Source organism: Bombina bombina, chromosome 5 (genome assembly GCF_027579735.1).
Source record: "Bombina bombina isolate aBomBom1 chromosome 5, aBomBom1.pri, whole genome shotgun sequence".
Lineage (NCBI taxonomy): Eukaryota > Metazoa > Chordata > Amphibia > Anura > Bombinatoridae > Bombina > Bombina bombina.
This window is the reverse complement of record NC_069503.1, coordinates 930,258,597-930,275,871: the sequence shown is the minus strand read 5'-3', so window position 1 is coordinate 930,275,871 and position 17,275 is coordinate 930,258,597. Positions and strand designations below refer to the sequence as shown.

Here is a 17,275-nt window from a genome sequence, read left to right as displayed (position 1 = left end):
CAGGTTTCCTTGCACAAGGTTGCGTCTATGACGCGAGTTGCGTCATTTCCGGATGTTGTTAGCGAGAAAAAAATTCATTTTGAGTTGCGCGTCATACTTGGCGCCAAATAATTTAATGATTTAAACCCCACTTCCTATATGCCTCTTGCCTTTTTTATGCTCTTCTCATAAGGTTGAGGAAATTTCAAATGACCGACAACATACTACATTATCCTCCTCTGATGAGGAGCTATCTGGTTCAGAAGATCCTACCTCAGATATTGACACTGACAGATCTACTTATCTCTTTAAGATGGAGTATATTCGTTCCTTGTTAAGAGATTTTGATTACTTTGGATATTGAGGAAACTAGTCCGCTTGATTTCTACTCTTGCCAAACGTACTATTATTCCTATGGAAGATAGTACTTCTTTTAAGGACCCTTTAGATAGGAAACTTGAATCTTATCTAAGGAAAGCTTATTTATTTTCTGGCTACATTCTTAGGCCTGCTATATCCATGGCTGATGTTGCAGCTATATCCATGGCTGATGTTGCAGCTGCATCAACTTTTTGGTTGGAAAGCTTAGCACAACAGGAAACAAATTCTGATTTGTCTAGCATTGTTTGCTTGCTTCAACATGCTAATCATTTTTATCTGTGATGCTATTTTTGATATCTTTCAATATTGATGTTAAATCTATGTCTTTAGCTATTTTAGCTAGAAGAGCTTTGTGGCTCAAATATTGGAATGCTGACGTGGTATCTAAGTCTAGATTACTAGCTCTTTCTTTCCAAGGTAACAATTTATTTGGTTCTCAGTTGGATTTAATTATTTCACTGTCACTGGGGGAAAGGAGTTTTTCTTACCTCAGGATAAAATATCTAAAGGTAAATCTAAAGCTTCTAATCGTTTTCGTTCTTTTCGACAGAATAAGGAACAGAAAGCCAATCCTTCCCCCGAAGAATCTGGTTGAAATTGAAAACCTTCAAGTTGGAATAAATCCAAGCCTTTTAAGAAACCAAAGCCAGCCCCCAAATCCGCATGAAGGTGCGGCCCTCATTCCAGCTCAGCGGGTGGGGGGGGGGGGGGGGCAGATTAAAATTTTTCCAAAACATTTGGGCAGATTCTGTCGATAGATTCAGAGTATTGTCTCTCAAGAGTATCGAATAGGTTTCAGAATAAGACCACCTGTGAGATTTTTTCTCTCTCACACGTTCCAGCAAATCCAGTGAAGGCTCAGGCTTTTTTGAAGTGTGTTTCAGATCTAGAGCATTCAGGGGTAATTATACCAGTTCCGTTTCAGGAACAGGGTATGGGGTTTTATTCATATCTATTCATTGTCGCAAAAAAAGAAAATTCATTCAGGCCAGTTCTGGATCTGAAAATTTTGAATCGTTTTGTAAGAGTGCCAACTTTCAAAATGGTGACTATAAGGACTATTCTGCCTTTTGTTCAGCAAGCTCATTATATGTCCATGATAGACTTACAGGATGCATATCTTTTTATATTCTGATTCATCCAGACCACTGCCGGTTTCTGAGATTCTCTTTTCTAGACAAGCATTACCAATTTGCTGCTCTTCCATTTGTCCTAGCGACAGCTCCAAGAGTTTTTTTTAAAGGTTCTCGGTGCCCTACTCTCTGTAATCAGAAAACAGGGTATTGCTGTGTTTCCTTATTTGGACGATATCTTGGTACTAGCTCAGTCTTTACATTCTGCCGAATCTCACATGAATCAACTAGTGATGTTTCTTCAAAGACATGATTGGAGGATCAATTTAGCAAAAAGTTTAATTCCTCAGACAAGGGTAACCTTTTTAGGTTTCCAGATAGATTCAGTGTCCATGACTCAGTGTCTAACAGACAAGAGACTAATAAAATTGGTTTTAGCTTGTCGAAACCTTCAGGCTCGATCATTCCCTTCAGTGGCTATGTGCATGAAAGTTTTAGGTCTCATTATTGCAGCATCGGACGCGATCCCCTTTGCTCGTTTTCATATGAGACCTCTTCAGCTTTGTATGCTGAATCAATGGTGCAGGGATTATACAAGGATATCACAATTAATATACTTAAATCCCAATGTTCGACTCTCTCTCTAACTTGGTGGTTAGATCACCATCATATAGCTCAAGGGGCCTCTTTTGTTCGTCCAACCTGGACTGTAATCACAACAGATGCAAGTCTTTCAGGTTGTGGAGCTGTCTGACAGCACAAGGGGTTTGGAAATCTCAAAGGCGAGGTTACCAATCAATATTTTAGAACTCTGTGCTATTTTCAGGGCTCTTCAGGTTTGGCCTCTTGTTTTCTGACAGACAACATCACAACTGTGGCATATGTCAATCATCTTTTGCGGAGTACCACATCTTGGGTATTACTATCCCATACGTCACTAGCTCATGGACTCTTGCCAATTACATGAAAGAAAACATAATTTATGTAAGAACTTACCTGATAAATTAATTTCTTTCATATTGGCAAGAGTCCATGAGACCCACCCTTTTTATGGTAGTTATGTTTTTTTTGTATAAAGCACAATTATATTTTTTTTATGTTTTTTTGTATAAAGCACAATTATATTTCTCCAACATAGGTGTGTCCGGTCCACGGCGTCATCCTTACTTGTGGGATATTCTCTTCCCCAACAGGAAATGGCAAAGAGCCCAGCAAAGCTGGTCACATGATCCCTCCTAGGCTCCGCCTACCCCAGTCATTCTCTTTGCCGTTGTACAGGCAACATCTCCACGGAGATGGCTTAGAGTTTTTTAGTGTTTAACTGTAGTTTTTCATTATTCAATCAAGAGTTTGTTATTTTCAAATAGTGCTGGTACGTACTATTTACTCAGAAACAGAAAAGAGATGAAGAATTCTGTTTGTATGAGGAAAATGATTTTAGCAACCGTAACTAAAATCCATGGCTGTTCCACACAGGACTGTTGAGAGCATTAACTTCAGTTGGGGGAACAGTTTGCAGTCCTTTGCTGCTTGAGGTATGACACATTCTAACAAGACGATGTAATGCTGGAAGCTGTCATTTTCCCTATGGGATCCGGTAAGCCATGTTTATTACGATTGTAAATAAGGGCTTCACAAGGGCTTATTTAGACTGTAGACATTTTTTGGGCTAAATCGATTGATATTAACACTTATTTAGCCTTGAGGAATCATTTATTCTGGGTATTTTGATATAATTATATCGGCAGGCACTGTTTTAGACACCTTATTCTTTAGGGGCTTTCCCAAAGCATAGGCAGAGTCTCATTTTCGCGCCGGTGTTGCGCACTTGTTTTTGAGAGGCATGGCATGCAGTCGCATGTGAGAGGAGCTCTGATACTGATAAAAGACTTCTGAAGGCATCATTTGGTATCGTATTCCCCTTGGGTTTGGTTGGGTCTCAGCAAAGCAGATACCAGGGACTGTAAAGGGGTTAAAGCTTAAAACGGCTCCGGTTCCGTTATTTTAAGGGTTAAAGCTTCCAAAATTGGTGTGCAATATTTTCAAGGCTTTAAGACACTGTGGTGAAAGTTTGGTGAATTTTGAACAATTCCTTCATGTTTTTTCGCAATTGCAGTAATAAAGTGTGTTCAGTTTAAAATTTAAAGTGACAGTAACGGTTTTATTTCAAAACGTTTTTTGTACTTTCTTATCAAGTTTATGCCTGTTTAACATGTCTGAACTACCAGATAGACTGTGTTCTGAATGTGGGGAAGCCAGAATTCCTATTCATTTAAATAAATGTGATTTATGTGATAATGACAATGATGCCCAAGATGATTCCTCAAGTGAGGGGAGTAAGCATGGTACTGCATCATTCCCTCCTTCGTCTACACGAGTCTTGCCCACTCAGGAGGCCCCTAGTACATCTAGCGCGCCAATACTCCTTACTATGCAACAATTAACGGCTGTAATGGATAATTCTGTCAAAAACATTTTAGCCAAAATGAACCCTTGTCAGCGTAAGCGTGGATGCTCTGTTTTAGTTACTGAAGAGCATGACGACGCTGATATTAATATCTCTGAAGGGCCCCTAACCCAATCTGAGGGAGCCAGGGAGGTTTTGTCTGAGGGAGAAATTACTGATTTAGGGAACATTTCTCAGCAGGCTGAATCTGATGTGATTACTTTTAAATTTAAATTGGAACATCTCCGCATTTTGCTTAAGGAGGTATTATCCACTCTGGATGATTGTGAAAATTTGGTCATCCCAGAGAAACTATGTAAAATGGACAAGTTCCTAGAGGTGCCGGGGCTCCCAGAAGCTTTTCCTATACCCAAGCGGGTGGCGGACATTGTTAATAAAGAATGGGAAAGGCCCGGTATTCCTTTCGTCCCTCCCCCCATATTTAAAAAATTGTTTCCTATGGTCGACCCCAGAAAGGACTTATGGCAGTCAGTCCCCAAGGTCGAGGGAGCGGTTTCTACTTTAAACAAACGCACCACTATTCCCATAGAGGATAGTTGTGCTTTCAAAGATCCTATGGATAAAAAATTAGAAGGTTTGCTTAAAAAGATGTTTGTTCAGCAGGGTTACCTTCTACAACCCATTTCATGCATTGTCCCTGTCACTACAGCCGCATATTTCTGGTTTGATGAACTGATTAAGGTGCTCGATAGTGACTCTCCTCCTTATGAGGAGATTATGGACAGAGTCAATGCTCTCAAATTGGCTAATTCTTTCACTCTAGACGCCTCTTTGCAATTGGCTAAGTTAGCGGCTAAGAATTCTGGGTTTGCTATTGTGGCGCGCAGAGCGCTTTGGTTGAAATCTTGGTCGGCTGATGCGTCTTCCAAGAACAAGCTACTAAACATTCCTTTCAAGGGGAAAACGCTGTTTGGTCCTGACTTGAAAGAGATTATCTCTGATATCACTGGGGGTAAGGGCCATGCCCTTCCTCAGGATCGGCCTTTCAAGGCAAAAAATAGACCTAATTTTCGTCCCTTTCGTAAAAACGGACCAGCCCAAGGTGCTACGTCCTCTAAGCAAGAGGGTAATACTTCTCAGGCCAAGCCAGCTTGGAGACCAATGCAAGGCTGGAACAAGGGAAAGCAGGCAAAGAAACCTGCCACTGCTACCAAGACAGCATGAAATATCGGCCCCCGATCCGGGACCGGATCTGGTGGGGGGCAGACTCTCTCTCTTCGCTCAGGCTTGGGCAAGAGATGTTCTGGATCCTTGGGCGCTAGAAATAGTCTCCCAGGGTTATCTTCTGGAATTCAAGGGACTTCCCCCAAGGGGAAGGTTCCACAGGTCTCAGTTGTCTTCAGACCACATAAAAAGACAGGCGTTCTTACATTGTGTAGAAGACCTGTTAAAAATGGGAGTGATTCATCCTGTTCCATTGAGAGAACAAGGGATGGGGTTCTACTCCAATCTGTTCATAGTTCCCAAAAAAGAGGGAACGTTCAGACCAATCCTAGATCTCAAGATCTTAAACAAATTTCTCAAGGTCCCATCTTTCAAGATGGAAACCATTCGAACTATCCTTCCTTCCATCCAGGAAGGTCAATTCATGACCACGGTGGATTTAAAGGATGCGTATCTACATATTCCTATCCACAAGGAACATCATCGGTTCCTAAGGTTTGCATTCCTGGACAAACATTACCAGTTCGTGGCGCTTCCTTTCGGATTAGCCACTGCTCCAAGGATTTTCACAAAGGTACTAGGGTCCCTTCTAGCTGTGCTAAGACCAAGGGGCATTGCAGTTGTACCTTACCTGGACGACATTCTGATTCAAGCGTCGTCCCTCCCTCGAGCAAAGGCTCACACGGACATCGTCCTGGCCTTTCTCAGATCGCACGGCTGGAAAGTGAACGTGGAAAAGAGTTCTCTATCCCCGTCAACAAGGGTTCCCTTCTTGGGAACAATTATAGACTCCTCAGAAATGAGGATTTTTCTAACAGAGGCCAGAAAGACAAAGCTTCTGGACTCTTGTCGAATACTTCATTCCGTTCCTCTTCCTTCCGTAGCTCAGTGCATGGAAGTGATCGGGTTGATGGTAGCGACAATGGACATAGTTCCTTTTGCGCGCATTCATCTAAGACCATTACAACTGTGCATGCTCAGTCAGTGGAATGGGGACTATACAGACTTGTCTCCAAAGATACAAGTAAATCAGAGGACCAGAGACTCACTCCGTTGGTGGCTGTCCCTGGACAACCTGTCACGAGGGATGACATTCCACAGACCAGAGTGGGTCATTGTCACGACCGACGCCAGTCTGATGGGCTGGGGCGCGGTCTGGGGATCCCTGAAAGCTCAGGGTCTTTGGTCTCGGGAAGAATCTCTTCTACCGATAAATATTCTGGAACTGAGAGCGATATTCAATGCTCTCAAGGCTTGGCCTCAGCTAGCGAGGACCAAGTTCATACGGTTTCAATCAGACAACATGACGACTGTTGCGTACATCAACCATCAGGGGGGAACAAGGAGTTCCCTAGCGATGGAAGAAGTGACCAAGATTATTCTATGGGCGGAGTCTCACTCCTGCCACCTGTCTGCTATCCACATCCCGGGAGTGGAAAATTGGGAAGCGGATTTTCTGAGTCGTCAGACATTGCATCCGGGGGAGTGGGAACTCCATCCGGAAATCTTTGCCCAAGTCACTCAACTTTGGGGCATTCCAGACATGGATCTGATGGCCTCTCGTCAGAACTTCAAAGTTCCTTGCTACGGGTCCAGATCCAGGGATCCCAAGGCGGCTCTAGTGGATGCACTAGTAGCACCTTGGACCTTCAAACTAGCTTATGTGTTCCCGCCGTTTCCTCTCATCCCCAGGCTGGTAGCCAGGATCAATCAGGAGAGGGCGTCGGTGATCTTGATAGCTCCTGCGTGGCCACGCAGGACTTGGTATGCAGATCTGGTGAATATGTCATCGGCTCCACCTTGGAAGCTACCTTTGAGACGAGACCTTCTTGTTCAGGGTCCGTTCGAACATCCGAATCTGGTTTCACTCCAGCTGACTGCTTGGAGATTGAACGCTTGATTTTATCGAAGCGAGGTTTCTCAGATTCTGTTATCGATACTCTTGTTCAGGCCAGAAAGCCTGTAACTAGAAAGATTTACCACAAAATTTGGAAAAAATATATCTGTTGGTGTGAATCTAAAGGATTCCCTTGGGACAAGGTTAAGATTCCTAGGATTCTATCCTTCCTTCAAGAAGGATTGGAAAAAGGATTATCGGCAAGTTCCCTGAAGGGACAGATTTCTGCCTTGTCGGTGTTACTTCACAAAAAACTGGCAGCTGTGCCAGATGTTCAAGCCTTTGTTCAGGCTCTGGTTAGAATCAAGCCTGTTTACAAACCTTTGACTCCTCCTTGGAGTCTCAATCTAGTTCTTTCAGTTCTTCAGGGGGTTCCGTTTGAACCCTTACATTCCGTTGATATTAAGTTATTATCTTGGAAAGTTTTGTTTTTAGTTGCAATTTCTTCTGCTAGAAGAGTTTCAGAATTATCTGCTCTGCAGTGTTCTCCTCCTTATCTGGTGTTCCATGCAGATAAGGTGGTTTTACGTACTAAACCTGGTTTTCTTCCAAAAGTTGTTTCTAACAAAAACATTAACCAGGAGATTATCGTACCTTCTCTGTGTCCGAAACCAGTTTCAAAGAAGGAACGCTTGTTGCACAATTTGGATGTTGTTCGCGCTCTAAAATTCTATTTAGATGCTACAAAGGATTTTAGACAAACATCTTCCCTGTTTGTTGTTTATTCAGGTAAAAGGAGAGGTCAAAAAGCAACTTCTACCTCTCTCTCTTTTTGGATTAAAAGCATCATCAGATTGGCTTACGAGACTGCCGGACGGCAGCCTCCCGAAAGAATCACGGCTCATTCCACTAGGGCTGTGGCTTCCACATGGGCCTTCAAGAACGAGGCTTCTGTTGATCAGATATGTAGGGCAGCGACTTGGTCTTCACTGCACACTTTTACCAAATTTTACAAGTTTGATACTTTTGCTTCTTCTGAGGCTATTTTTGGGAGAAAGGTTTTGCAAGCCGTGGTGCCTTCCATTTAGGTGACCTGATTTGCTCCCTCCCTTCATCCGTGTCCTAAAGCTTTGGTATTGGTTCCCACAAGTAAGGATGACGCCGTGGACCGGACACACCTATGTTGGAGAAAACAGAATTTATGTTTACCTGATAAATTTCTTTCTCCAACGGTGTGTCCGGTCCACGGCCCGCCCTGGTTTTTTAATCAGGTCTGATAATTTATTTTCTTTAACTACAGTCACCACGGTACCATATGGTTTCTCCTATGCTATTATTCCTCCTTAACGTCGGTCGAATGACTGGGGTAGGCGGAGCCTAGGAGGGATCATGTGACCAGCTTTGCTGGGCTCTTTGCCATTTCCTGTTGGGGAAGAGAATATCCCACAAGTAAGGATGACGCCGTGGACCGGACACACCGTTGGAGAAAGAAATTTATCAGGTAAACATAAATTCTGTTTTTTTTATGCTTTGTACTCCTTTTTGTATCACCCCACTACTTGGCTATTCGTTAAACTGAATTGTGGGTGTGGTAAGGGGTGTATTTTGAGGTTTGGGAAACTTTGCCCCTCCTGGTAGGATTGTATATCCCATACGTCACTAGCTCATGGACTTTTGCCAATATGAAAGAAATGAATTTATCAGGTAAGTTCTTACATAAATTATGTTTTTTGCACTATAATTGCCATTTTTTTATGTTTATGTGAGTCCACTTAAACAAATACTCATCCCTGAGTATGAATAGGGCTTCTCGCCACTAATATCGCCTGTTTGAGTCCTTATATACCTGTACTGCTAGAACGTCTGTGCTTATTTCATACATACATAACTGATAGAAAAAAAAACTTTTTTGCTCTTTGATGCATTTTTATTTTTTATTAATAATCACTAGAAAGTCCATCCTGTTTAGTGTAATATAGCTCTGTGCAAGTAGTAACAAAGTTGTCTTAACAGTTAATGGGGGACCTTGGTCAGGAGAAGCTCCTAGACGAAATAGCCATACCTTTAATTGCCGCATGCTGGTGAAGCCGATGCCCGAGTCAGAAGAAGAAGGTCATGACAACCAGGAGGCGCATCAGAAATATGAAACTATGCAGTGCTTTGCTGTATCACAACCAAAGTCCATCAAAGAGGAAGGTGAAGGTAATTCAATGATTTCATTGGCTCAGAACTTTTTACACAATAGATCTGTTAAGTAACCTGTTTCTTTCAGATCTCCTATATATTGCCAACTACCATTATAGTAATTTACCATTATATTCTATTGTCTGTGAATGTTAATGGGATTTTGTTTATAGTTCTGTTAAGAAGGGACATTCTGATGTAAAGAAATAAATGCTATTGTTGAACCTCAACAACTAGTATTAAACCCATAGTTAAAGTCCTGCTCAAGAATTGCAAGCCTTGCAGCTCCCAAGGAGGCCACACCTGGTGATTAGCAGCAGGGTCATGCAAACACCGATCCTAATTTGTTTACTAATGCAGAAATGACATGTTCAAACGAATTAGAGCACATAATTTTTGCTTTTGAATGTCCCTTTAAGGCCGTTAAAGAACATAGTTGTTCTTTTGATCAGCACCAAATAAGTACAATTTTTTTGTCCTAGATTAAAATAATTTAACAGTAGATATAACATTCAAGACTCTCTGGCTCACCGTCCCTTTTAACAAATTTTTCCATATAAATCTGTTGCTTTAGAGAGAATACAGAGATGCAAGGAAAACAAATCTAAATACCTACATATTGTGCTGGAGAATAAATGTACATAGAATGGAGAATATTTTGAATTATCGCCACAATTTCACGAAGAAAGATACATAGAAAATATATTTAGTTTCAAAATAAATCTTACATTTTAAAGGATATATTTATTATTAAGAAATTGTGTTTTTATAAGAATTATGGTATTAAACATAGGGCTTGGAACGCTACATTTCTGTCATTTCTGTGCATCTTTAAAAGCAATGTGAACGCTAGTAAACGCCTCACTTAAAGTGAATGTAAGTTTTGATGCAAAAGTGCCAGTTTTTTAAAAATTCAATTAAAAACGGGGGCACTTTAATCAAAATTTACATTTCACTCATTTTTGGGGGGAAAAAAACTTACCTTTTAAACTTGACAGCAGCTTCAGCTTCCCCCAGTCGTCACAAGCCTTTTCTGACGTCAGAAATTATGGCTAGGTCATCCTCCAATCACAGCTTCCCCCTGGAGGTATCAAATTTTGCACAGTTTTATTACATGGACACTTTCTGGGGAGCAAGATCGTACTGAGAATGTGCACAAGAAATTAGTATACTAGTCTGTGATTGGCTGATGTCTGTCACACGATACAGGGGGCAGGAAAATGGGAGAACAATTAAATTTGTCAGAAAAAAATACTGCTTATTTGAAATTCAGAGTGTTATTGCATTGTTGTTTTATTATGCACTTATTAATGTATTTATTTTTTAATTTAAGATTTTCAGTCTTGCTTGATTTGTGTGGCACGGAGAGTCCCAATAAAGGAAAGGCCTCCTGTTCCCTCATCTGAGACTTTCACAACACGTCAGGACTTGCAAGGTAAAAATAATAAGTGAAGCACTACCGCCATTACACTCTGTATGCAAATGTGTTAAATGATAGCAGCTATTTAAGGATATTCATTGGTGTTTTGTTTCTATAGGATAGTGGCATGTTAATCAGTGGCTTAGGTGAAAGCATAAAAAACTAATGTAAAGGTGAAACGAAGGGAAGAATAATAAAAAAAAAAAAGTCACTTAATTTAGTATTTCTGTACAGAACACAAGATACATAAAATGTCCCATACACAAAACATAGGCATGGTCAAAGCTGTGGCAATGATTTCACAGGGCTTTGTGAAGAGGTTATTGAAGGCTATTAAATATAATCCCTAAATGATATATTATGAAAAATAAAGTACAGTATAATTGAGGACCTACCATATGTATGAAAATTTTAATTGTCCCCTCTGGGCAGTGATGGTACAATACAAGTCCTATGTATAATTAGAAAAAAGAAAGTTGTGAATGGAAAATTGCTAATTTAGTGTTGCTTAAAGTGCTCTAGTAACAGAGCACTTAGTACCCACTTATTTTAAACATATCTATATAAGTGGAATCATAACAGCTGGTGCAGACCCATTTTAATTGTATTAAGTAAATTAAAAAGAAAGAAAAGAGGTTTATGATATAACCTCTAAAAAGACTGGGAATTCAGCACTCTTAAAGAAAATAACTAGAGCAACACAATGTGCAATTTATAAAGGTTTTTAATTCACGCACCTCGCCAGGTGCCGATTAGGCAATTGAATTAACAGATAGAAATATACAAGCAACCTGTATCTAAATAGTTAAAAAAGTGCATACATGTACTGCACTAAAATTGGACCGGTCCAAGTGACTGAGTAACGCTAGTGATGCAGGAACCAACAAACTGAATACATATAGCATGTGCAAATAATCCACACTTGTAAATATATGGAATATATGAAAAACCAGCAGTGTATAACACAGACAGACGTTTTAGTAAACTGTGTTAGCTGAGTATTCTCATATATGCAATATAGGACGTGTTTACACAGTATAGTACAATTCAACAACAGATGAGATAAATATCAGAAATATTGCTACAATGATAGCTACAATGGGTAGCCACTGTCACGGTGATAAACAAAGTTCCAAAGTTGCTGATTAAACTGTTCCAGTAATGTGCATATACTGACCAAGTTGTGAGTTCAGTTAAAGCGATGAAAAATAAGCTGTATAAAGTAAAGCGATAGTCATTTTGGTGAGCCAAAGCAAGTAATAATGAGCAAAAGTCAAGCGGCACACAGGGAGACATGCAATGCAGCAAGCAGGAGCAAAAGAAGAAAACTAGCAGCTGAACAATCAAGCGGATATGCAGGAGGACTTTTAAATCAATATACAAATCCCTCTGTCAACTGCAACCACTTGAGCATGTAACTTCATGATCTTACAACAAGAAAATGTAAAACATAGGGCACTTATCAGAGATGTAGGAGAACGCCGGGTATGGACATCCGGGTCCCTCTGTCAACTACACCTGTGGGCGCCCTTCTCCTCTTGTCTTTTTCCAGAATTAATTTTTCTTTCTTTATCCAAGTCGATCTGTTTGGACTTCAATGCACCAATTATTTTGCTCACATAAGTATTCAGACTCCAAAGTTTGCTTCACTCAAAGCTGGCGGCTCACCACGGCATACCGCTCTGTTCCATTCAGCAACACTGCGTATCAGATCACGTGGAACCGGTCAGCCAATGCATATGTATAATTAGTTTGGGTAGTGTAGAGTTACAGTATATAAAAAGAATAGTAAATTATTACATGTGTTCTATCTAAAACTGAATCACTCAATAGATTTTATAATCATATTAGAAAATCCATCTCTGTGTTGTGCACTGAAGGTTCTCTGAATGTTAATGTTGCTCCGGTATTGTCTTGCCGATAGTTTAGCAGAGACGCCACAAACTCCTGCTCAAGTCATTTGACCCTTTATCAAGACACATGCTGACCAAATGTGTGGATAAGATATTCCAGCCAGAGTTACGCTGCATCATTCTCTGTATTGCTGTGGGTAGCTGTCAGTGGTGTTTGTCTCTGGCTTTCACTTTTAGACGGCCATTGAGCCTGTACGCAAGGGTCACATGAGTGGGAGCCTTTAAACACCGCAAGACTGAACCTGAGCAGCATATACTTTCAGATGAACTTGTCAGCAGGGACACCTGTGATAACTAGATTAATGCTTTTCTATTAACAAAATATATTTTTTTGTAAATGTTGCTATAAAATTTGGGAAAACCTTTATCATTTTGATTCTATATGTTTTTATAGATCTATTTAAATATAAATTTGTAATATACTCTGGCTTTCTCCAACATAGGTGTGTCCGGTCCACGGCGTCATCCTTACTTGTGGGATATTCTCTTCCCCAACAGGAAATGGCAAAGAGCCCAGCAAAGCTGGTCACATGATCCCTCCTAGGCTCCGCCTACCCCAGTCATTCTCTTTGCCGTTGTACAGGCAACATCTCCACGGAGATGGCTTAGAGTTTTTTAGTGTTTAACTGTAGTTTTTCATTATTCAATCAAGAGTTTGTTATTTTCAAATAGTGCTGGTACGTACTATTTACTCAGAAACAGAAAAGAGATGAAGAATTCTGTTTGTATGAGGAAAATGATTTTAGCAACCGTAACTAAAATCCATGGCTGTTCCACACAGGACTGTTGAGAGCATTAACTTCAGTTGGGGGAACAGTTTGCAGTCCTTTGCTGCTTGAGGTATGACACATTCTAACAAGACGATGTAATGCTGGAAGCTGTCATTTTCCCTATGGGATCCGGTAAGCCATGTTTATTACGATTGTAAATAAGGGCTTCACAAGGGCTTATTTAGACTGTAGACATTTTTTGGGCTAAATCGATTGATATTAACACTTATTTAGCCTTGAGGAATCATTTATTCTGGGTATTTTGATATAATTATATCGGCAGGCACTGTTTTAGACACCTTATTCTTTAGGGGCTTTCCCAAAGCATAGGCAGAGTCTCATTTTCGCGCCGGTGTTGCGCACTTGTTTTTGAGAGGCATGGCATGCAGTCGCATGTGAGAGGAGCTCTGATACTGATAAAAGACTTCTGAAGGCATCATTTGGTATCGTATTCCCCTTGGGTTTGGTTGGGTCTCAGCAAAGCAGATACCAGGGACTGTAAAGGGGTTAAAGCTTAAAACGGCTCCGGTTCCGTTATTTTAAGGGTTAAAGCTTCCAAAATTGGTGTGCAATATTTTCAAGGCTTTAAGACACTGTGGTGAAAGTTTGGTGAATTTTGAACAATTCCTTCATGTTTTTTCGCAATTGCAGTAATAAAGTGTGTTCAGTTTAAAATTTAAAGTGACAGTAACGGTTTTATTTCAAAACGTTTTTTGTACTTTCTTATCAAGTTTATGCCTGTTTAACATGTCTGAACTACCAGATAGACTGTGTTCTGAATGTGGGGAAGCCAGAATTCCTATTCATTTAAATAAATGTGATTTATGTGATAATGACAATGATGCCCAAGATGATTCCTCAAGTGAGGGGAGTAAGCATGGTACTGCATCATTCCCTCCTTCGTCTACACGAGTCTTGCCCACTCAGGAGGCCCCTAGTACATCTAGCGCGCCAATACTCCTTACTATGCAACAATTAACGGCTGTAATGGATAATTCTGTCAAAAACATTTTAGCCAAAATGAACCCTTGTCAGCGTAAGCGTGGATGCTCTGTTTTAGTTACTGAAGAGCATGACGACGCTGATATTAATATCTCTGAAGGGCCCCTAACCCAATCTGAGGGAGCCAGGGAGGTTTTGTCTGAGGGAGAAATTACTGATTTAGGGAACATTTCTCAGCAGGCTGAATCTGATGTGATTACTTTTAAATTTAAATTGGAACATCTCCGCATTTTGCTTAAGGAGGTATTATCCACTCTGGATGATTGTGAAAATTTGGTCATCCCAGAGAAACTATGTAAAATGGACAAGTTCCTAGAGGTGCCGGGGCTCCCAGAAGCTTTTCCTATACCCAAGCGGGTGGCGGACATTGTTAATAAAGAATGGGAAAGGCCCGGTATTCCTTTCGTCCCTCCCCCCATATTTAAAAAATTGTTTCCTATGGTCGACCCCAGAAAGGACTTATGGCAGTCAGTCCCCAAGGTCGAGGGAGCGGTTTCTACTTTAAACAAACGCACCACTATTCCCATAGAGGATAGTTGTGCTTTCAAAGATCCTATGGATAAAAAATTAGAAGGTTTGCTTAAAAAGATGTTTGTTCAGCAGGGTTACCTTCTACAACCCATTTCATGCATTGTCCCTGTCACTACAGCCGCATATTTCTGGTTTGATGAACTGATTAAGGTGCTCGATAGTGACTCTCCTCCTTATGAGGAGATTATGGACAGAGTCAATGCTCTCAAATTGGCTAATTCTTTCACTCTAGACGCCTCTTTGCAATTGGCTAAGTTAGCGGCTAAGAATTCTGGGTTTGCTATTGTGGCGCGCAGAGCGCTTTGGTTGAAATCTTGGTCGGCTGATGCGTCTTCCAAGAACAAGCTACTAAACATTCCTTTCAAGGGGAAAACGCTGTTTGGTCCTGACTTGAAAGAGATTATCTCTGATATCACTGGGGGTAAGGGCCATGCCCTTCCTCAGGATCGGCCTTTCAAGGCAAAAAATAGACCTAATTTTCGTCCCTTTCGTAAAAACGGACCAGCCCAAGGTGCTACGTCCTCTAAGCAAGAGGGTAATACTTCTCAGGCCAAGCCAGCTTGGAGACCAATGCAAGGCTGGAACAAGGGAAAGCAGGCAAAGAAACCTGCCACTGCTACCAAGACAGCATGAAATATCGGCCCCCGATCCGGGACCGGATCTGGTGGGGGGCAGACTCTCTCTCTTCGCTCAGGCTTGGGCAAGAGATGTTCTGGATCCTTGGGCGCTAGAAATAGTCTCCCAGGGTTATCTTCTGGAATTCAAGGGACTTCCCCCAAGGGGAAGGTTCCACAGGTCTCAGTTGTCTTCAGACCACATAAAAAGACAGGCGTTCTTACATTGTGTAGAAGACCTGTTAAAAATGGGAGTGATTCATCCTGTTCCATTGAGAGAACAAGGGATGGGGTTCTACTCCAATCTGTTCATAGTTCCCAAAAAAGAGGGAACGTTCAGACCAATCCTAGATCTCAAGATCTTAAACAAATTTCTCAAGGTCCCATCTTTCAAGATGGAAACCATTCGAACTATCCTTCCTTCCATCCAGGAAGGTCAATTCATGACCACGGTGGATTTAAAGGATGCGTATCTACATATTCCTATCCACAAGGAACATCATCGGTTCCTAAGGTTTGCATTCCTGGACAAACATTACCAGTTCGTGGCGCTTCCTTTCGGATTAGCCACTGCTCCAAGGATTTTCACAAAGGTACTAGGGTCCCTTCTAGCTGTGCTAAGACCAAGGGGCATTGCAGTTGTACCTTACCTGGACGACATTCTGATTCAAGCGTCGTCCCTCCCTCGAGCAAAGGCTCACACGGACATCGTCCTGGCCTTTCTCAGATCGCACGGCTGGAAAGTGAACGTGGAAAAGAGTTCTCTATCCCCGTCAACAAGGGTTCCCTTCTTGGGAACAATTATAGACTCCTCAGAAATGAGGATTTTTCTAACAGAGGCCAGAAAGACAAAGCTTCTGGACTCTTGTCGAATACTTCATTCCGTTCCTCTTCCTTCCGTAGCTCAGTGCATGGAAGTGATCGGGTTGATGGTAGCGACAATGGACATAGTTCCTTTTGCGCGCATTCATCTAAGACCATTACAACTGTGCATGCTCAGTCAGTGGAATGGGGACTATACAGACTTGTCTCCAAAGATACAAGTAAATCAGAGGACCAGAGACTCACTCCGTTGGTGGCTGTCCCTGGACAACCTGTCACGAGGGATGACATTCCACAGACCAGAGTGGGTCATTGTCACGACCGACGCCAGTCTGATGGGCTGGGGCGCGGTCTGGGGATCCCTGAAAGCTCAGGGTCTTTGGTCTCGGGAAGAATCTCTTCTACCGATAAATATTCTGGAACTGAGAGCGATATTCAATGCTCTCAAGGCTTGGCCTCAGCTAGCGAGGACCAAGTTCATACGGTTTCAATCAGACAACATGACGACTGTTGCGTACATCAACCATCAGGGGGGAACAAGGAGTTCCCTAGCGATGGAAGAAGTGACCAAGATTATTCTATGGGCGGAGTCTCACTCCTGCCACCTGTCTGCTATCCACATCCCGGGAGTGGAAAATTGGGAAGCGGATTTTCTGAGTCGTCAGACATTGCATCCGGGGGAGTGGGAACTCCATCCGGAAATCTTTGCCCAAGTCACTCAACTTTGGGGCATTCCAGACATGGATCTGATGGCCTCTCGTCAGAACTTCAAAGTTCCTTGCTACGGGTCCAGATCCAGGGATCCCAAGGCGGCTCTAGTGGATGCACTAGTAGCACCTTGGACCTTCAAACTAGCTTATGTGTTCCCGCCGTTTCCTCTCATCCCCAGGCTGGTAGCCAGGATCAATCAGGAGAGGGCGTCGGTGATCTTGATAGCTCCTGCGTGGCCACGCAGGACTTGGTATGCAGATCTGGTGAATATGTCATCGGCTCCACCTTGGAAGCTACCTTTGAGACGAGACCTTCTTGTTCAGGGTCCGTTCGAACATCCGAATCTGGTTTCACTCCAGCTGACTGCTTGGAGATTGAACGCTTGATTTTATCGAAGCGAGGTTTCT

The 17,275-nt window shown here is 41.9% G+C and overlaps 1 protein-coding gene across 6 annotated transcripts in view; it reads left to right on the top strand.

Annotated features, from left to right (window-relative positions):
• The window catches only part of NCOA2 (nuclear receptor coactivator 2), an 884,149-nt gene that overhangs the window by 726,888 nt on the left and 139,986 nt on the right, over positions 1-17,275 (top strand). For 5 of the 6 annotated variants that reach the window (XM_053715109.1, XM_053715110.1, XM_053715112.1 and 2 more), the window contains 2 exons: positions 8,915-9,103; positions 10,419-10,520. In XM_053715109.1, the coding sequence (XP_053571084.1) occupies positions 8,915-9,103; positions 10,419-10,520 (291 nt within the window). The remainder of the gene's footprint in view (positions 1-8,914; positions 9,104-10,418; positions 10,521-17,275) is intronic. The other variant, XM_053715111.1, reaches the window with a different exon arrangement.